Below are 22,433 nucleotides of genomic sequence, written 5' to 3'. Positions count from 1 at the left end.
TAGTTGGGAATATTGTCAATAATACACTTGTCTATTTACGTTATTTCTGATATTTAAGAATTCCTAACAAACGAGATGCACATCCAGGCAATAATTTCTACCAGTATATAGACTGAAATAAAACATGGCTTTGTAATTGATCTTTTTTGAATTGTGTGCTGTCCCTAGGAAGAAAATGTTGGTGAGGTGTCCTAGACTCAGTGATCCTCAAACTATGGGTCGTGACCCAAAGTTGGGTCGTGAGATCAATTTTGATAGGTCGCAGGGACACAGGAAAATGATCACGCTTTCTACAGTTTAGTTTTGTGAATGAAAAGCAGTGCCATGATTCCTGTTAGTTTAGTTTTGTGAAAGGGAAAAGCAGTGCCATGGATCCCATTAGCTTAATTTTTTAGTTTTTTTCCAAAATAAAGTGTATATAACATTGTACATTTTCTTTCTCTTTACTCTACTCTGGTTCACGAAGGATTGAAATGTTCCAAATAGGGTCGCTCACGAAAAGTTGAGAACCACTGTCCTAGATAGCATAACTTGCGCCCACACCATGAGCTGTAATACTGGATGGAGCTATAACAGTAGGGTTAGTAGCAGTACTGTATCAGTAGTATTCGGCTGCTTTGATTGGTGATATTATGAAGTAATTGGCAATCGGATTGCAATTCCTGTGTGACCAGATGTTCATGGCTTCGGGCTAGTTGCATTGATGAAGTTCTTGAAGTTATTTCTTAGTGGAAAATGACGAATTCTACAACTGAATAAGAGCTTACACGCAGTTCTTTATTTGCGTATGAGTGGAAAAGTCAAGTAGTACACGCAATGACCGGATGCATCTAAATTCTTATTTCGGAAGCGCAGTAATGGCAGTCAAACACCTTGAATTGCTGGCAGCAAGAAGGACACGTCTGAAGTCTTAATTAAAAGGTAGCGGAGAGTCCTTCAGGTATAATTGAGAAGAATATTAAGTAAATCACGGTCTCTACAACGTTAGAGGAAAGCTTTCGTTAGACCACTTTTGCCCGGAAGAATCTGGTTTGCGCTTTTTCAGTCTTTCTTTTGAGTACTCAGATATGTATAGACGACAACTGAAAGTAGTTTATGGTAATCGAAAGCACGTTGTTACGATTCTGTCCTTCAAAGGAAAGGATGGTGGGCGATATTCTAATAATAATAATAATAATAATAATAATAATAATAATAATAATAATAATAATAATAATAATAATAATAATAATAATAATAATAATAATGAAATGAAGAAAATGTATTGATGTCACTATGCATTAAAACCCTGTTAAACAGGAACCCACAGTGAAATATACAGTAGATGCATATATGTATTCTGTAAACCCAAGAAACATTAATATAATCCACGGAGTCAACACAAAAATATATATATATATATATATATATATATATATATATATATATATATATATATATATATATATATATGTGTGTGTATGTGTGTACTGCGCTTGTGTATAAACAGTTTTTGCATTGGTAGGCTGTTTTCTCAAGCAGGAAATGGTTCCAAAAAAAGCACGAAAGAATGGTCACCGCTGCCAAAGGCTCCGACAGAACTAGCCTCTTCATAGTCCCCAGCAGAAGGCTCATAAGCACACATTGGACCATTTACCTCCATCTCATAGACTCTCTTGTTCTCCGAGAATTAAAGGCCTTCGTTTCCAGCATCTCTTTCTTGCCATATATCTAACCAGCGTTTTTCATTTCTAGTTTTCTGTAAAAGAAGGCTATTGTACCGGCTTTGTCTGTCCGTTCGCACTTTTTCTGTCCGCCCTGAGATCTTAAAATCTACCGAGACTAGAGGGCTGCAAATTGGTATGTTGATTATCCACCATCCAATCATCAAACATGCCAAATAGCAGCCCTCCAGCCTCAGAATTTTTTTTACTTTAATCGTGCTTTTGACAGCGATATAGGCCAGGCCACCACCGGGCAGTGGTTAGAGTTTCATGGGCCGAGGCTCATACTGCATTATACCGAGACCACCAAAAGATAGATCTATTTTCGGTGGACTCGATTATACGCTGTACAGAAAACTCGATTGCTCTGAAGAAACTTCCGCCCATTTTTTTACTTGTTTTTTTCTTGAATTTACGCTCAGGATTAATGTGTCACTTTTATAAAAGACAGTTGGCACGACAAGGCCCTCATTCATTCTAAACCTCTGTCCCTCAGACCCTCCTACGATCTTCCCTGATTCACTCATCCTGTCACCCTTCTCGTGTCAGTAATCCTTTGACTGTGCGTTCATCCCTTCCATCTCTCGTTGCATTTTCTTCTCTAATACCTAAACGAATCAGTCATCCATTCTTTCACTATCGATATACAGTATATGTGTGTGTGTTTATGTGTGTTTGGGTGACATACAACTTTATTTTTTTGTAATACGCAGAAGTTACTTTCGTATTATTTACTTCTCAATAACGAGGAAAAATCTGCGTTCAGAGTGAGCTTTGTGACAGGGAAATAGAGCAAAGATGCTTGAGTGTATGATTGTCGCCACAGATAAGCAGATACGAAAATATCTTATCACGAATATTTCAATACCTTCAGCGATAAATTAGGCATTCTATCAAAGCTAGTGACTGAGTGCAACACAGGCGAGAGTATGTTTGCATACAAAAGTTTTTAATGGCAATACAATTCGATATACGAAACTGATTTGTGTTTTTGAGTTTCCATGTGCTATCGACAAGTTTGTGGTATGCTTGTATACCGATTTGCGGAGGCTTTTCTGTCGATGATTCGGAATTAGAAGATCTGCACTTTTATTCATCTGATACGTAAAAGACAGTAAGTACTCAACAGTTTCTAAATCGTCGACAATGTAGGCATCATCATTGAAGACAACAAATACTCGGCAATTCCTAAATCTTCAGTATTCCCAAATCTTCAGTATTTTAAGTCCTCATCATTAAAGACAGTTAGCAGTGAACCATTTCTAAATCATCGATATTTTAGGCTATGAAAGACCGCAAGTGTTCAGTACTTTTTAAAATATCGATATTTTAGGCATCTTTTGAAAGACAATAAGTACTCATAAAATTCTAAATCATCGATGTTCGGCATCATGGTTAAAGATGTCAAGAGATAAATAGTTTCTAAATCACCAACGTTTTAGAGATCTTTGTTAAACACAGCAAGTACTAAATAGTTTCATAAATCATCAATATTTCATGCAACTTCACCAAAGAAAGCAGGTCTTCTCAAGTTTAGAAATCATCGTCATTTTTTACATCACTATTAGAGACAGCAAGTGCACTCTAGTTTCTGAAGGCAGCAGGGACTCAATAGACTTAATATTTTCTAAATCATCAACATTCTAGGCATCGTTATTCAAGACAGCAAGCACCAAACAGGTTTTAAATTATCAGCGTTTTAGGCATATTCATTAAGGACGGGCTAAATATATATTAAGCACACCCCAAGACCAGGCAAACTTTAAGGTTGGCCAATTTAAGAAAAAACACATCAGTGGAAAGAGGAAGATATGAAATGCACATGGTGTAAGAAAAAAAATTCTAAAAATTTTTCCGTACCTTCCACGGGAAGTTGAAACTGACTATTTACAACCCTGTGTGGGGCCTCTTTTACAAGACACTCGTAAAAATATGCTAATTTTACAAAGTTATACATGTATTTCTAATAATTTATTTGACTTTATTTTGTAAAATTATAATTACAGCTCACACAACATCATAACAGATAAGAACCAAAATCCGTAACAAATTCTGAGTATATTTATTGTAAAATATTTACGAGATTTACTGAGATGGGTAGATGCAGTACCTTTCTGTGAGGTATGCATGTTTTTTCTAATATTTCTTCGCACTTTGTTTTGAAAATTTCAGTTATATCTGAACTACTATCATAAAAGATATGAATTAAAACCAACAGCAACCCCTGAGTAAATTTATGAGCAAATAAAAGAAAGACATCCTGGAGCTATGGAGAGGCAGTGCATGCCCTCATGAAATCTCAAGGCTCACTGATATAATCTTTTATGGCCAATGAAAGTGCTATGAACATTTTTCTTGCTAATTTCACCCAAACCGTCTGGCGCGCAATATTAACCCTCATAAGAGTTAGCCCGGCGTTCACTCAAAACCTGTAGTAGTTCTGCATATAATCATGCCCGTCCAGTTAGGGCTAAAAGTACCAAATACTTGACTCTCTTTAAATCGTTGGTGTTTTAGGCAGCACCATTAATGACAACAAGTACTTAAAAGTCTTTAAATCATTAGACATCGTTATCAAAACAGTGCATAATCAAAAGTCTATCTAACCAGAATTTAGACATCAACATTAAAGACAGCAAGCCTTCAACAGTTCATAAATCCAGACATTTTATGCCTCATTAATTTCAAGCAATGAGTATGCGACAGTTCCTAAATCGCCGTCGTTTTATGCCACATTAAATACAGGCAGTAATCCACAACGTTCTTAAATTCCCGATATTTTATGCCTCATTAATTTCAGGTAGTCAGTCCCCAACAGTTCCTAAATCCCCGACATTTTATGTCTCATCAAATACAGGCGGTAAGACCTCAGCGGTTCCTAAGTTTCCGATATTTTATGCCTCATTAATTTCAGACAATAAGCACTCGACAGTTCCTAAATCCCCGACATTTTATGCCTCATTAAACACAGGCAGTAAGTCCTCAACGGTTCCTAAATCCTCGATATTTATTGCCACATTAATTTCAGGCAGTAAGCCTTCAACAGTTCCTAAATCTCATATATTTATGCCTCATTAAGTTCAGGCAATAAGTACTCGACAGTTCTTAAATCCCCGACATTTTATGCCTCATAAAATACAGGCAGTAATCCACAACAGTTCCTAAATCCCCGATATTTTATGACTCATTAATTTCAGGCAGTAAGTACTCAACGGTTTCTAAATCCCCGACATTTTATGCCTCATCAAAGACAGGCAGTAAGTCCTCAACAGCTCCTAAATCCGCTATATGCGTGCCTCATTAATTTCAGGCAATAAGTACTCGACAGTTCCTAAATCCCCGACATTTTATGCCTTATTAAATAGAGGTAGTAAGTCCTCAACAGTTCCTAAATCTCCGACGTTTTATGCTTCATTAATTTCAGGCAGTAAGTCCTCAACAGTAACTAAATCTTCGATATTTTATTCCTCATTGATTTCAGACAATAAGTCCTCAATAGTTCCTAAATCCCCGATACTTTATGTCTTATCATATACAGGCAGTAAGTCCTCAACGATTCCTAAATCCCCGACATTTTATGCCTCTTTAAATACAGGCAGTAAGCCCTCAACAGTTCCTAAATCCCCGATATTTTATGCATCATTAATTTCAGGCAATAAGTATTCGACAGTTCCTAAATCCCCGCCATTTAATGACTCATCAAATACAGGCAGTAATTCCTCAACAGTTCCTAAATCCCCGGTTATTTTATGCCTCATCAAATACAGGCGGTAAGTCCTCAACAGTTCCTAAATCCCCGATATCCTTTGCCTCATTAATTTCAGGCAGTAAGTACTCGGCAGTTCCTAAATCCCCGACATTTTATGCCTCACTAAATACAGGCAGTAAGTCCTCAACAGTTCTTAAATCCCCGATATTTGATGCCTCATTAATTTCAGGCAGTAAGTACTCGACAGTTCCTAAATCCCTAACATTTTATGCCTCATCAGTTAGAGTCAGTAAGTCCTCAACAGTTCCTAAATCCCCGATATTTTATGCCTCATTAGTTTCAGGCAGTAATTCCTCAACAGTTCCTAAATCCCCGATATTTTATGCCTCATTCATTTCAGGAAATAAGTACTCAACAGTCTCTAAATCCCCGGCATTTAATGACTCATCAAATACAGGCAGTAAGTCCTCAATAGTTTCTAAATCCCCGATATTCTATGCCTCATAAATTTCAAGCAATAAGTCCTCAACAATTCCTAAATCCCCGCCGATATTTCATGCCTCATTAATCTCAGGCAGTAAGTACTCGACAGTTCCTAAATCCCCGACATTTTATGCCTCATCAAATACAGGCAGTAAGTCCTCAACAGTTCTGAAGCCCCTAACATTTTATGTCTCATTAATTTCAGTCAGCAAGTACTCGACAGTTCCTAAATCCCCAACATTTTATGCCTCATCAATTGAAGTCAGTAAGCCCTCAACTGTTCCTAAATCCCAATATTTTATGGCTCATTAGTTTCAGGCAATAAGTATTCGTCATTTCCTAAATCCCCGACATTTAATGCCTCATTAAATACAGGGAGTAAGTCCTCAACAGTTCCTAAAGCCCCGCTCATTAATTTAAGGCAATAAGTACTCGACAGTTCCTAAATCCACGACATTTTATGCTTCATTCTATACAGGCAATAAGTCCTCAACAGTTTCTAAATCCCGATATTTTACACCTTATTAATTTCACGCAGTAAGTATTCGACAGTTCCTAAATCCCCGACATTTTATGCCTCTTTAAATACAGGCAGTAAGTCCTCGACAGTTCCTAAATCTTCGATATTTTATGCCTCATTAATATCAGGCAATAAGTACTCGACAGTTCCTAAATCCCTGACATTTTATGCCTCATTAAAAGGCAGTAAGTCCTCACAGTTCCTAATCCCCGACATTTTATGCCTCATCAAATACTGGCAGTAAGTCCTCACAGTTCCCAAATCCCCGACACTTTATGCCTCATTAAATACAGGCAATAAGTCTTCAACAGTTCCTAAATCCCCAACATCTTTTGCCTCATTAATTATAGGCAGTAAGTACTCGACAGTTCTTAAATCATCATAGAGACCTTCCGTAAAGACAGCGATAACTCAACAATTCTCGGAACATCGAAATTTAAGCTACCAACTTCAAAGAGAATATGAGCGCAGCAAATCCTGTGCCTTCGGCAATAAGTACTCAACACTCTATTAATTATCAATATTTCAGACATCATCACAAAGCGCAGCAAGTGCTCATCTGTTCATAAAACCCTCAATATTCTAGGGATCATTGTTCATAATGCCAAGAATGCTATGAGTTGTAGTGACTGCGGTATTATGGAAAAAGGTAGCGCAAAAACTCAGTAACTTCTTCCTGTCCGTAAACATGCAGTTTCAGCTGCGTAATCATCATAATGTTGAGGTCAGTGTTAGATGTCCCTTACATTCATCAGTTTATAATCCTGCTGGATGCAAAGTAGATGAAACTTTTTAGGCGGGGTAAAGGCGTACAAGGTTTTTTGTGAAATAGTACTTTGCAATTACTATGGACAATGTTAATAAAACCAATACTTTTTTTTGGCATTTTATGACTTTATAAGATGAAATTCATTATTCCATATTTCGATTTGTGAAATCCGACGGTACTATGGAGTATCTACGGTAGTTATCACACCGCTTAGTCGTAGAGCGCTCATTTGATTAGAACGATCTCCACGTTTATCTTAACAATATACAAACGACAAGAGACTCAAAAATAATGTGTTTTCATACAACCACACTGATAGAAAATGAACATCCCTTCAATTGTTGCAACTTGGGACTTTCCAACTAACACTATCTTTCCTCTCCTCAGGAGGCAGCTGACTGCTGAACGAAACGATGACGTCAACCGTTAAGGAGTACACGAGCATATTACTTGCATTAATCAACATAGAAAAGGACATGAGCGCTATCGAGAACGAAGACAGGGTCGCTATTGCTAAAATGTGCAATGAGGCAGTGACTAATAAGGTCTCGGGGCTGCAATACACGCCAAATGCAGAAAGACACACGGAATACATTGGAAAGATCGAGGGCGGCGCTATGGGGGTACAAATTGTCGTCTCTCAAGAGGTCTTTCAAGTGCACTGCGAAGAATACTTGGTAAATTTCCTCTCTCTCTCTCTCTCTCTCTCTCTCTCTCTCTCTCTCTCTCTCTCCGAAGACTGAACTTTCTCTTCCCGCTTCCGGTTTTCCTGCCCTCTATAGCCTTTTATCTTTAAAGGATCCTAACTTGTTTTCTGACTGGTTGGGCTAAGTAAAGCCATTTGCTGCCCATCCCACTGATCTTTGTACTAAAGAACATATAGTGTTCAGTGTTTAGAGCTTAATCAGATTAACATAAATGATATATTTAGGAATTGGAAATTGGGGCAGACCATTTTTGTTTTCAGTCTTTCCTACAGAGGATTCTGCCTGTGGCGTGCCTTGTGGGGAACATAGTATAGGTGGTCTCGTTAAATGGATTTATAACAATAGTAAGTCCTGTGATAGTAAAGCAATGTCAACCTTCCGTTTTCCAGGTGAGCAACCTCAGGATAGGCGACATAAGAGTGATGATGTCCTTTCCGAAATCAGAGGCCAATCTGGTGGTCATTGGGCATTGCGATAAAAAAGGGAAAACCGTGGCACTTGTTTTTGATCTTTTCTCAGACCAACAGGCAATGGAGTGCATCCAAGTCATTTCAAAGAATTCCCTGAAAAAGGAAGACAATTATTCCAGCTGGCAAAAGTAAGTAGGTCTTTGACTGTCTAATAGTCTAAGAAATGTTTGCTCCTTCTCCGAGTGCCGACAAAGGAACTTACAACATTTATATGAAAATCCTTGAATATTTTAGGCTAAACTGAGTATAATTTTGGAATAATCGCAGAATTTTTTTTTATCAAGAAGCGAGCTGCAAAATGGTTCTAGACAACTCAACAATGCTTTTCTTTTTACCACAAATCGTTTACATACATATTTTACATAATCTTAAGAATTCATATATATGTCGCATTAAAAATAAGTCTTTTTCAAGTACGGGCTGCTCTATGAGCAAGAGCTCATGCAGGCAGTAGCTGTCTTAATTGGAAGCAACAATCAGTTTTAAAGTTTCATGTGATGCACCATTTTTTTTTTGAACTTAAAAAACTCAGTATTTCAAATGACGAGACTCCGAGGTGCGTAAAAGTCAAGCTACTATCGCATTTTTTTTGGGTGGGGGCCCATGGTCAAAAGAAAATTTGTTTTTATGCAAAAGTTTTACCCTTGTAAGATTTTCAAGCTCTTCATACCCTTCCACTTCTATCAGACTGTAAACTGTTATACGTAAGATCTAACTCATTTGTAAGCCTTCCCCCCATTAATAAGTTTGGTGTAATTCATCAGGAAGAACAGAGTCCTCCGAGGTACAGCCACCCAGTCTGGATGAACGTTAGGACGAAATTATTATGGCGTATCTCTAAAATTCCGCTGTGAACCTAACGGTCATTTTTGCATTATGTATTATTTTCTAATACTTGTGAACAATACATTATACAAATTCTCTCTGGGAAAATAAGAATTCTCTTCGTTCTTCAAAATGATTAGAAATTGAGAAGGCTACAACTTTAATTGCTAATTTTATAACCCAGTGAATATAGGGAGCTACTGTAGAATAACACGAACAATTATTATTATTATTATTATTATTATTATTATTATTATTATTATTATTATTATTATTATTATTATTCTGACTACAGCATCAACACTAGTGATTTCATATAAACTTTACCTGTTAGATAAATAATATGTTTTCTTCAGAAGGAATTGGATGAACCAAATGTCTTAAAGACGTTTTTAAGTACAGCGCCCAGACGTTTCCCACACAAGACTATGCGTCTTCAATAAGGGAAAGTATAATAAGTGAATTGCATAGGAAAGGTACATTATACACATGAGGTATGGTATGAGGAGAGAGTCTTATTGTTGACAGGTTGATGCACATGCCCTTGGTACTGATTGGTTGGGCTGTCACAAAAGCTATCAAGGAAGGTGAATGGCTCCATTTACCAAGTGGTCAGGCGCATTTTTCTTTTGTGGGTGGTGTGGTGGATATTTGTTTTGTCGGTTTGGTGCCAGATCTCTGCAAAGTCTTGTGGGGGAGGGGGATAAGATGCTCCTGAGTTGTGTCAAGGGAAGGATGCGGTTGAATGAAGTACAACCCTTTAGTAAATCTCAGGCAATGATGATCTAACGCCAAGGCATGCTTATGTATGGCTGGTTCCTGCAGATGACGTGAGAAGCACTTGGGAAAATAAACAAATGTCAGCCTGATGTAAGAGTGAAAGCAGTGAACTTCCGGACACCGGAACTGGAGAGAGCGTCACTTTTCTTTAAATCCTCTGCAGGGTGAGCTGCGTTAATTAAAAGGAAGAAACTAGCAGTTCTACAGAACCTCTTAAGATGATTGATTTAACTTGTTGTGTAAGGGACATGGATGCGGCATTCTCATTGAAATACGTCGGTGGGTATCCTCTTCTTTGCATGAATCTCTGGAAAAGAGCTTGATAATGTCATCATTGTCATAAGTCAAAGAAAAAGGTGTGTCTAGTGGGGAAATAGAAGCTCTTTAACACCTTTGATATTGATAATAATCCTTCCTGTTTGGCAAATATGTTTTTCTTCAGAAGAGGATCTTGGGGAATCTATAGAATATATTTCTTTAAGAACAGTAGCCAGAAATTTCACAACTAGCCTATACATCTTTTAGTAGGGAGAAGTTACAAAGACTGAAACAAATTGGAAAGGTACATTTAATAAATGAGGTATGCACCCTCCAAAATGTATTCTCAAATTGCCTTCGTGTGAGTCTTCCTCTGAAGAGAACTTCGCATTATTTTATGCCAAGTTTCTCTCTGTGAAAACCATGTGCATCATAACGACTCTTTTCCAAACTTGGACATTCCTGAATGCTTATTTTATTCACTGCTCAACACCTGCATGAAGTGCTCCTCTTTTCTCTCTTATACTGGCCATCTGTGCCCCTTGGGCCCCTATTTGCCAACTGCTGCATAGGCATCATAGATGAGGTCTTCGAACAGTTACTGGCCCAACCCATTTACGCCAGTACCTCCAGGACACCTTCATCAGTGTTGAAAGAGAGAACATCAAGACCCCAATGAGGAAATTCATAGAATGTTCCACCCTTTGCTCACATGTGAGAAAGCCAGTTATGATGTTTCCCCTTCTTCAAAGTTCTTGTATCTCAGGACCTGATGAGCTTCACCACTACTACTTATTTGAAATGGTGAGAGTGAGTAACCCACAAAATACAATAAGTCAGTAATTAAGACTTTTATCAGGAGGGTTCTTGAGGATGCTTCACTTGGCCTCTTACTGATGATGAAATAAAAATTGTACTTCACGCCCTTGTTAATAATACTGAACCCCTGGGATAATTGAGGAACTACCTTTCAGCGATGACATCCACAAGTTCTTATTCTGTGGATTCATGTACCAGAATTACTTCCAGGACTGGAACACTTCACTTTGGCATATCATCAAAGACAATATCGCAGCCAAGAACCTTGACCTATCATGCCAATCGTATTATTTAATACAAGAGCATAGTACTGCCAGCCATCCCTTGCAGAATGTCCCAGCTTCGCCTATTTATACCCTCACTCTTACTCTGGGAGGACATCTCGTCTTTCTAAGCATTTCTTATGCCTCTTACAGGAAGGCGTCAAACATAAGCCATAAGAAGTACTGCCATGCCCAAAGCAGCACCCCAACTTGTCAGAAAATAGCAAATACTACTGATATTATTGCTCAGCTGCTGCCTTTCATTACCTGAGGTGCATTGATAAACTGCACATCTACAGCATCAACCTTCCCGCAACATAACTCAGCACATCCTCCCTATGACTTTGCAAACGAGGTTATAAGCTGAGACAAAAGAACAGAAATACCACCTCAGGATAACCACTTGGGCACTAGACCATAAGAAGAACTCATCTTCCCTCTTAGCTTCTGTAATAGCCTGACCAATTTGCACCATGAACATAAAAATCAACTAATAACATCTGCTTCTTCTTCTCTTACCAAACCTTATGAGTAAAATGTACTTTTCTTATGCATTCAACTTATTGTACCTCGCTCCACTAGAGGATGCATAATTGCCCAAGCAAAACTCCTGGGAACCATAATTAAAAACACACTTTTCTAGATGTCCTTCAAACACTAACTACACCTCCTCCCTTGTGAAGAAAAACATTTTCTTGGCAACACAGAAAATACTGAACTTGAAATGTATGGGGTTGATGCAGCACTTAGGTTTAATAAAACCTGTCTACCAGAAGGTCTTCTTCCCAACTATTTCTACTTTTATCATTATTATTATTAAAAAAAATTAACTAAATCACTGAGTCACTTCCAGGCGCTGACGAGGGTTCTCCATAGGATTTTTTTCTTAAATGAGAATTTAAATTTTCGGGAAGTCAAATTAGTTAAAAAGTTGGATAGCTGGAAGGTAGGATGTGAAAGGCACCACATGAAGATTAAAAGGCAGAGAACAATACACCTGCAGTTAAAGGGACGTTTCAAATAACATTAATCATATTGTTCAAGGTGCACTGTATACAATGCCTCCCGTAGAGATAAAGCAAATTGTAGGCAGTGCCTCACCCACAATGATAAAGCACACTGTAGGAAGTACCACTCCCACGGGCATAAACACACTGTAAGTAATGCATACACACCACGGGGATACAGGTAACAGGGTTTGCCTTCGATGAGTGGGTTGCTTGTCAACAAGAGTTCCAAAATTTACTCTGCGACGGCGCAGTGAATTTGTTAGTTATAATGACAAGTACAGATTTGCTGAAAGTATCCAACATTTACAAAAGATTTATGTCCAAAGTCTCTTCATATCGTCGACCAAAGTGGAAAACGCTTTACAATTTGAAGAACAAGATGGGGAAAAATTGCATGAGCTTAGAAATGCACGAAAATGTTTGGTCTATTAACAAAATTTAAAGGCCAGAATGTAAAGAATGATCACGTAGTTTTCAAATGACGTACATCCAGAATGAAATAAAAAACAAAAGTTTTGAATTTTGGATTTCGTCCCATGATTTTTTTTTATTCTTGAGAAGTTATTCTTAAATTTCAAAATTTGTGCCATGAATTTCAGTTGCTTTAGGAATTCTACGTACATAAAGGATCTGAAGAGAGGTGAAATAATTGCAGGTGATCAATTAATGAGACTGGAAAAGATGGAGAAGTTAATATAATGACTCATTTCTCAGCCCTTCATAAGTGTATCGGAATTAGTAAAGATTCTATGATGCTCTCCCGCTTGAAACTTAGACGGGTTTTTCTGTTATTTCTCATAATGTAGGAAATACACAATTAAAATTTGGTCAGTTCTACTGAATCAGCAAACAGAGTATAATCTTTGGTGACCTTCCTTCTTTATCAAACGCTCTAATTTATGTATCGAAACCTTGTAACACTTGATAATTAATCACCCGCCACTGTTTCTAACACGATCGTTGAATTATTGCAGGACTAACCAGCCAACCGTCCCAGTTCTATCCAGCTCAAATCCAGTATTCAAAAGAACAATCTCGCTGGCATCAGCAGAGGCTACCCAGCAAAAACTACAGGGTCACACTGCACCAGGTTCTTCAGTGTTTACGGCTGCTTACTCAAGTTTGCCGCATGAAGGACAATTCCCGCCATCACGCCAAAATTCGTTAACGAAATTAATAACTGCCGAGAATGTGCAGAGCAAAAAGTCATCACAATCAGTGTCAATTTCGAGCACTTCAAAACCAGCTGTTCCAATGACACCTGACTTGAGTAGAGATGGAAAGCACCCAGTGGGGTCATTTCCATCCATTCTTAGTAATGTGTTACACTGCCCTCCCCCATTGTCACCACCCGCAACTGTTCTGTGTTCTCCTTTGAGAAAACACATGTACCAGATACCAGTTAAAACAGATTTGCCTCCGGTGCTGCACAAGTCTGTACCTTTGTCTGTTCTAAGGCCGGGCCATCAGATCAACAAACCCTCAAAACCGCCGAAGCCTGATTTTGTCTTTAAAAATCAGCAAGAACTAATGGAAAAAAGAGCGAAAATCTTGAAGTCACCGCCCTTGCAATCTCTTCCGAATACTGAAGCTGAGAATATTTATGAAAGCATTGAGGGTGCTGAAGAGCCGTCATACATACCAATAAGCGGTCCCTCCATGGCAACTGTTGGTGCTGTCAGCCTAAACAGTGCACCCGAGGAAATACTAAACAAATGTATTATCCCTCAATTTACCACAATAAATCAAAAGCCAACGATAAGCTCTCCTATCAGTTGCATGCAAATACAAGGAGAGACTGCTAAACAACTGTCGGTGTTAACTGGAAGTAGAACTATTCCTTCTTCCCAAGCAACGACCAGCATCAAAACAGGACTTGGTAATATAAAGCCAGGTGTACTTTCACCTTCTAAGATGCAAAAGCAAAGGGAACCCCTGTTAAAGACCACAAAGCCTTCATTCTTCGCTGTTAACATGGCCAAAGCCTCCGAAAAGAAAGTCGGCATAAGTGGTGTGCAGACAGTTAAGGTAGAAGACGGAAGTAACGCTCCAAAGAGAGTAGAAGAAATCGTTAGATTTTTAAATGCGAATGCCGTACAAAATACTTTAGCAACCCATCATTGTTACGGTTCCTTAAAAAGAGCATCATTACTATTCACTGAAAAGAAAGATATCCACGAGGAAATACCTGATTCAGAAAAAGCTGAAGACATACAGCCTAGTGATCAGTGGGCTTCTAAGGTCACAGATGATTCCCACCAGAGTGACAACAGCAGCGAATTCAGTGTTGATTTAAACGACGAGGAGCAGGGCATCGTGACAGATGGAAATGCTTATTCCCTTAAAAGTGTTATCAACAGATTTTTGATGAATGAGTTTGCATATATTGAAACAATAGAAAGGATAAGTAATGCCAGGAATTCACTTCCACCCAAGATGCAAATTCTACTACGAGGTGTCGAAAATTTGTATGAAACCCATGTTAGTATGTACGTTGATCTGAATGCCAGTGGAGACTCCTGTACAAAGATTGCTAGTGTGTTTATTTCTAACCAGGAAAGGTTGGAATTTTACAAATACTACATGCTGAATTCCCCAGAAATCTGCAATCATTTGCTTGATCTTCCAGACGCTGTGAAGGTGAACCATCCACAGCTAGAAGACGACATCAAAAGTACATGGAAGAGATTGCACTACTATTGTATGACCCTAGAGAATATGTTATCCCTTTCTCAGGAAGAGGAAAAGGATCCGATCACCGTGGCCATCTATCTGATGAAAACCCTCAACCTGCAAGCAGATTCTGGTATCCTCTTAGACTATGTGAGGGAAGCTCCATATAATTTGCACTTGAAAGAGCCCCTTCTTCTGCACAATTCGTTCAAGATAACGGGACCAGGCTTAAGGGGTTCAATCTTCCACGCCTTGTTGTTCTCTGAAATGATCGTTATAACCATCCCCAGGGGGAACTATTACGACTACCAGAAGGACATTTATATTCAGCAAACAAACTTTCTCGACATAAAGCAGAGTAATAAGTTTATCCTTGAAATGGACCTTGGCCGTAACAAAATAAAGGCGAACTATACTTTTAAGACGAATGAAGCAGGTGTAAAAGAAGCCTGGTTTAACGAAATAAAAAGACTGAAGTACACACTCGCAGAAAAAGAGAAAACAGAGAGAAATAAGCGCTTCGGGATATAGGCCTACAGTGTATGAGATCAAAGAATTAATTCAGTCCGTTTTCATGAGACTGTTTTCTTCCATATGTACCAATGTGCTTGTTGCTCACGCTTTTGCCACACACGCATACACACACACGTGTATATATAAATATATATATTAATTTTTTACGTGAAGACTATATTCTCATCCACGCATCAATTCTCTTCGTGCAAGACGTAAACAGTTAAAAAAAAAAATTCAACCAGCCAGAATTCGCGGGTATCGTTTTGCATCCTTTCATCCATGTAAAATAAATGGCTCGCTGGTGATTCTCCTTGTATATGTAAACTGTAAATGGAAGAACACTTTCCTGTAAAAAAAAAAATTAAAAAAAAAAAAATGAAAGGTTTCCTTTGTGACGAGTCTGGTGAAGGTCATATTAAGAGTTCCAAAAAAACATTAATTCGCCGAACGTACGCTTTATTTACTAATATATTATAATTTGTTTTAGTGCCAATGATGCCTTGTACAATAATGTTAAAAATGTTTCAGATATTACGACAAGAAACTGTACGTTTATTTATAGCGATGGCAACAAATCGTGAATTGCAGACTTATTTTAATGTCAGTTTGCCTTCAAGGTCAACACAAATCTTCAGATTTTGAACAAGTGTGCATGATGAAAGTTTAAATAAACCAAATACTCATTGAATGCTGTTTGATTTATTCGTTATCCTACAAAAAAAAAAAAAACATTCTAAGTGTAGCCTTGTCCATATTGTATGAGGAATTGTATTTCCTTGTCATTTCACCTGTTGTTTGCAGCGTCCCTTCAGTCCCTGGCTGCACCCACTTTTTAGACTTGTAACTTTACCTCCATTACCGATCCCTTTCTTCAGTCTTCCTGTCCAATCACTCCAACTCCCTCTCTTCCCTGTCTTCAGAGCTGATTGGCTGAAAGTGCTCCAGTGCTTGGCTTCATGGCCTCATTTCATAATTCAAATCAAATCGCGTGGCGACGTTGAAGTCTGGCTAGAACAGACAGTTGAAATAACGAGCACAGCCAGGTTGGAGCAGGAGGAAGGGAGTCTGCTTGCCTTGAACATTGACACGTACAAGCAACTAACTTATGAAAAGCATAAACTAGAGAATACTGATACATTACCAGGTAAAGGCTGAAAAAAGAACTATAACTGATATTTTGTCATTAAAAACCAACGAACAAGCCTTTCACTCGAGTCAACACAGCTCATAGGAGAGAAAAACAACGATCGTTAATAAGACACTTCAGTAGTTCACTAGTACCGGAGGAGAAGGTGGTAAACAAAACGCTTAAGAAAGACAAAAGACTGTAAAATCATACGACTCATACAGAGTTCAGCAAACTAAGAAAGAACTTAAATGTACGATAAACGATAATAGCTTATTAATAAACTTAAACTAAAGCAAGATCAAAAGGTTGGACAAAACTTAATAAATTAATTTTGACAAATTATAAAATTACTTTAATCTAATAGGGCCTCTGCTACTAAATGGTTGTTATACATAAGCCATTTCCATAGGCACATAATACCCGAGACTAACATTGTACTTAAAGAGGGAGACCTTTTTTAAATCTTCTTTATACGGGGGCAAAATAGAAATGATCTGGATCTGCGCATAATCTTGAAGATGGCTCGGTGATCTACAAAGACGTGAGTTTCATCCACTCAGTTGGGCAATACCGTAGTTGACCTTAGCGTAGAATTCCAGAAAGTCATCATCGACATTTGCTCGACTGCTTTTGTCTGTATCAAGTGTGATCTGTCGATTTTGTTCTGCAGGATTTGAAGGTTAGTACCAGTGTGAGGCAGCTCGGATTCACATACCTCTTTATCTGGTAAATTCTTTGGATTATGATCAAGATACACGAGAACTTGATAACAACCAGAATATTTCACCCTATAGATGGTATTGCATAGCTGGAATCTAGTAAACTTCCATATGCTGCACCATGCTCTTTCACACTCAATTCTAAGATAGCAAACATTGGCAATGATTCTAACAGGGACAGTGTGCTACTAAGACTGCTCACTATATAATGTGGTTTAACATGAGTTCTATATGTTGTTTTAATATTAGGTTACGGGTATGTTTTATGGAGGGTGATTATGTGAAAACAGATCAAACTGGGTCGTCATCTACTTTCCAGTTAAAACCTTACTACAAATACGAGATAGTAGCTTGGCTACAGCTAGGCATAGGGTTAATGGTTGATGCTCCTGCATTCAGATCTTGCCTCAAACTCCTGTAAACGTCTTTCATCTACGAGTTTAGGTTCTTACCAGGCATGTTTCAATAGATAACATGAGCTAAAAAAAAAAAAATAGAAGAACATCATTGACTAATGCCTGAAATCCTGCGGCGGGGTCAATACTTATAAAGGCGAATGGGCTATCCATGATCTAAAGACGTGAGTTAATGAATCACAAGTGTTTTGCAATGCTCATCATCAAAGAGAAAGGTCACAGCGCCAGAAGTGACACATTCATGTATCACAGCCTAAATGTATTTCATGTCTGATTACACTGGCAAGAAAGAAACAACCATCTATAAAATGTATGATTACTTTAAAGTACTGTACTGATGACAACCTTCATATTCAATACAATGAAATATCTATTAACCAATGACTTAAGTTCATATGCTGTGGGGTGAATAAGATACAGGTGCAGCAAATTACATAGCGAGGAACAATAATACAACTGATGTAGAATGACAACGAGATTTGTGCTGATTTAAATGCACTAATTAAAGCATCATATCAAGTAATCCTGTCTTGGAATGAACTTCATCCTGCCATACCTTCTTCGAGAGGAACAAGGGCGGATGCACAATGTGGTAGTGCTCAGGCAAATAAAACCACTGATAGGAAGTGGATCACATGCGGGTAGTAAAACGTTGCATGGATATTGAAGAGTATATGTTTCGAAGCCCAGTTCAGTCCTGTAGTTGACTTAGGTCATATGATAGTTTTGGACGGTATCAGAGACAAATTACATACAGTAGATCTTCTCGTGTATTGCTCATATAAACAAATCATCAGCAATTTTTAATGAACCATTCTTGTACCAGATCTCCAAATATTCAACATGTTAGCTTTTCAAGTGCAAACTTAACTTCCAGACACATCCAGGGCACAGTTGACGTAAGTTTACGTAGTTAAAGAAGGAGGGTCTCAATGACATAGCTCTTCATAGTCACATGCAACAGGAATCTGGTATAATGTATTTGTCAAGACGAACTTGGCATAACGCATTTTGTTAAAACTGATGCTATAATGGATTTCAGTAATGTAATTTGGCATAGGACAGAGTTGGAGTCTGTTGAGAGAGATGACTGGGGCTTGTTTTACTGACTAACATTTCTAAATGCAGTGATAGGCTGAAAAGGGCTCAAGTTAACTTTAGCTTTGCATCGACCAATGGTTTCGTTGTACCCATTTATGCTCTGTTCAAATACACTGGCATGCCTGGCCAACATAGAAGAAAACTTCCTCTTGCTCAAAGGACTTAGCAGTCCGAGATCAATTGTAACACTGGGAAGACATGGTACTTCGCTTAGACAGACACCTCTTTTGATTTGAGTATTCGAGTATGTTATGCTTTCCTGTTAAATGTGGATGCTGATGCGACTTGTCATAGTGGAGATGATGGCAGGAGTGGGTTTTGCGCATAGTTACTGGGCTCATCACCTAATTCCTCCTCGAAGTCAGATTGCATTTCAACTGGCAAGTTGAGTTTGGTGGGACATTTGCAGTCCCGTTCAGAAGACACATGTGACTTAGGAAACGGTGGTAATGTTTCCAGCTTATAGCAAAATTGGCAATGTGTATTTAATAACAGTTCCTTTCTCTTTTTCTTGTAGGTGTTCTTTCACTCAATGTTTTGCTGAGCTGAGAAGAAGCACAGAGCTCCAGGTAGGCTGATAATACTCGTTAGGCTACTTCTCACAGTTATCTAAGAACCAATCATTTTGGGAATGCAAGGTTTGGTAACTGTTCTTTTCTTCACCGACAAGCTTTGGAACTCGGTCATCAAGTTGGAGTTATATTTATTTTTACTGATAAAACCCTTCCATTCTCTTGCTCTCTCTCTCTAAATCTTCCTCAGGCCTGGACGGGGTAGGGGAATCAGGTTGCCTGACCTCGTGGTCGCTGCATCTTGTAACAAATATTATTCTGAAATTATATCTCTTTAACAATGATACAACCAAGACGAAGTAGCTGAGAGAGAGGGAGAGAGTCACAGTGTATTGTTTTGGTATCACTTGTTGACGCGGCGCTGTTAAAGCAAAGCAAGAGACACAACACGAGAACGGACGAGGTCACGACTATCTGTTGTCAGTTCGCTGTATAATTGAATAACAATTATCTTATCTTTAACAACATTATCTGTTCTGTTTCAGGTTGGAAACGACAATTGATTATTTATCGTAGTCGATTTAATCATTACTTTTACTTTACAAGGTTTAATTCACATTTGTTTCAAATGTATGCGCGCGTGTATCTGTAGCGCGCAAGCATGATTGTAGCCTGAATCATCACTCAGGGGGATTCGAGTTCAGGTTGTGGGAGCAGTGGCTCATCAGGGGAAGTCCTCACAACACATCTACAACCATAATCATGAAGGTTCCGATATGATAAACTGGCAGAAGGAAAAAATCTACAAGTGGTTGTAGTTTCTGGAAACGAACACGCAATGCTTAACATTCACTTATTTCTGCAACAAACCCTATGTAGCATTCAGACATCATCGGGTTGCATTGAGATCTGTGGCTGGTAGACGTGGTTCAGTTATATGTACTACCATCTCAGCGTGGTTAATATATATATATATATATATATATATATATATATATATATATATATATATATATATATATATATATATATATATATATATACTACAATCTCGATTACCAGATATAATTATATCTGTTTGTAATAGCCACAATGACTTCCTGAATTCTCAGTTTCCAAACTTTTAGTAGTTTGTCGTGATAAAGCCTTGGGTCCAAAAAAACTGGTACCCCAAGTCCCAACTCCTGTGATGAAATTCGAAATCACACACACAGCTTGAGACTATATGCACACATACACACATTATATACATTGTTACATGTGGGCTTTGGCTGATGAGTTTTTTAATTGATTACTGTATTTTATGTAGTTACTGTCAATTGAGGCTGAAAGTTACCCCCAAAAAGACAGATAATTACTTAATTGGGTTAGGTCGCCAGTTGAAACTATGACTGAATAATTGGATTATTTCTGTAACAAAGGAATTACATCAAACCCTTTCACTTCCCACCTAGTCCCAACAAGAAAAGAATGTGCTGTGATAGCGAGGGAAATTACATGAACCATTAGTCAATATCAAACAGTCAATTTTCCCTGCTTCAACTACAAAATATAATGCAACGATGTTTGAACACTAGTGGATATCGTACACAAGTTTATTATTGGTAAATGCTATTTCTCTTCCAAACAATGGTGATCAGGATCCAAGGCTCACCTGAATTTTCACTTACACTTGGCCTTCCCTAATTCCTACTTAATGTACAGGAATAACTGATGCAATTCCACTAGGCAATGATCATTATTCATACACTCAACTTCCTGAAAGAAATACGGTTATACCAGGTTCTCTCGTAAATGGTGGCGAAAGGGGAAACAGAGGAAGAGTTTCTAGCAATCAGCAAATACTTGTCAATTCCAGACTTACCATTCATGTGGGCTGCTTGCACAGTGCAACGGACGATCGGAATTCTTGAAAAAAACATGCATTGTGGATTCACTAGTAAAAAAAAGACAGGAGGAGGACAAAGCACAAAGTTAGCCTGAGCACAACATGAGCTCTTAGTCTGAAAGTTGGTCTCTCTCTGCTGGTGTGAGGCCAGAGCAGGGCAGGCTGGGCTGTTTGTCCAATGCTCCCAGCAGTCTGAAAAATTGACAGAGGCATCTCCAAATGCATAGGACAGGGGAAAAGGAAGCTTAAGACCACCTTTACTAGATGTTACTTGGGGAAAACCCTTCCTGTTTGTTGAGGTCTCTAATGCTAACCTATCCCCTACTAAAGATGTTACTATTTTGAAAACACAGCCTACCGTCCCTCGCCTGCATTCTCTTAGCTTCGACAGAGACGCCTTCCTGTCTTTGTTAGAGTGATTTTCCTACTAAATAATGGAGGGAGGGCGAACAGCAGAATGTTTATAAAAATATATATTTATATAATGTGTATACTGAAATGAAGTTATCTGATGTGTAAAAATCGCATAGGAAGAACATCAAACAACAACATTAATAAATTCAGTGGCAACACATATGACGAAATACAACTATATATTGTGACTTTCCAATCAAATAAATTTAGAGCACTTAAAGACAAGTCGTACAAATTTTTTTTATACAATAATAAAATACATCATTTTTCTAGAAAGCCAATTGCCCTAATCTTAGGTCTTTGTTCCACCTGCATGGCGTAAATTCTTATCTGACATTTTTGTAATCAAATTTCTAATTTTAAATGTAGAATTTCCCTTGGGGAAACAGGCTCGTGTCATCTCTCTCTCTCTCTCTCTCTCGAGAGAGAGAGGAGTGGGTCGGGGGAATATCTTCCTTTGTAAAGTTCCGCCCCAAGATTATAAAAGTAAGAAAAGGTTAAGCCTTTTAAAGCTTTGAAAGCTGATTATTAATTGCGCTGTAAGGGGCCCCCCCGAGAAATTTTTGGAAACATGCTCATTTCGGAGCATTTTGAAGCCATGTAATGCTGTATTGAGTTAATAAAGCTGCAAACAGGTGTCCCCCCACCACACACACACACACACACACACACATATATATATATATATATATATATATATATATATATATATATATATATATATATATATATACTCACATAAAACTAGA

General features: G+C 38.2%; 2 protein-coding genes across 2 annotated transcripts in view; both read left to right on the top strand.

Moving 5' to 3' along the window:
- The window catches only part of LOC136844817 (uncharacterized), a 10,240-nt gene extending 2,658 nt beyond the window's left edge, over nucleotides 1–7,582 (top strand). Inside the window, exons 3-10 of the mRNA XM_067114054.1 lie at nucleotides 4,504–4,677; nucleotides 4,901–4,960; nucleotides 5,528–5,701; nucleotides 5,813–5,872; nucleotides 6,101–6,160; nucleotides 6,487–6,600; nucleotides 6,945–7,064; nucleotides 7,572–7,582. Coding sequence (XP_066970155.1) covers nucleotides 4,504–4,677; nucleotides 4,901–4,960; nucleotides 5,528–5,701; nucleotides 5,813–5,872; nucleotides 6,101–6,160; nucleotides 6,487–6,600; nucleotides 6,945–7,064; nucleotides 7,572–7,582 — 773 coding nt within the window. The remainder of the gene's footprint in view (nucleotides 1–4,503; nucleotides 4,678–4,900; nucleotides 4,961–5,527; nucleotides 5,702–5,812; nucleotides 5,873–6,100; nucleotides 6,161–6,486; nucleotides 6,601–6,944; nucleotides 7,065–7,571) is intronic.
- On the top strand, nucleotides 2,588–16,193 carry LOC136845335 (uncharacterized). The gene is made up of 4 exons (XM_067115560.1): nucleotides 2,588–2,817; nucleotides 7,572–7,861; nucleotides 8,281–8,489; nucleotides 13,291–16,193. The coding sequence occupies exons 2-4, from the start codon at nucleotides 7,598–7,600 to the stop codon at nucleotides 15,518–15,520; spliced, it is 2,703 nt and encodes a 900-aa protein (XP_066971661.1). The 5' UTR covers nucleotides 2,588–2,817; nucleotides 7,572–7,597; the 3' UTR covers nucleotides 15,521–16,193.
- Nucleotides 16,194–22,433: the final 6,240 nt, after the last annotated feature.

Source organism: Macrobrachium rosenbergii, chromosome 13 (genome assembly GCF_040412425.1).
Source record: "Macrobrachium rosenbergii isolate ZJJX-2024 chromosome 13, ASM4041242v1, whole genome shotgun sequence".
Lineage (NCBI taxonomy): Eukaryota > Metazoa > Arthropoda > Malacostraca > Decapoda > Palaemonidae > Macrobrachium > Macrobrachium rosenbergii.
This window is presented reverse-complemented; position numbering and strand designations above follow the sequence as displayed.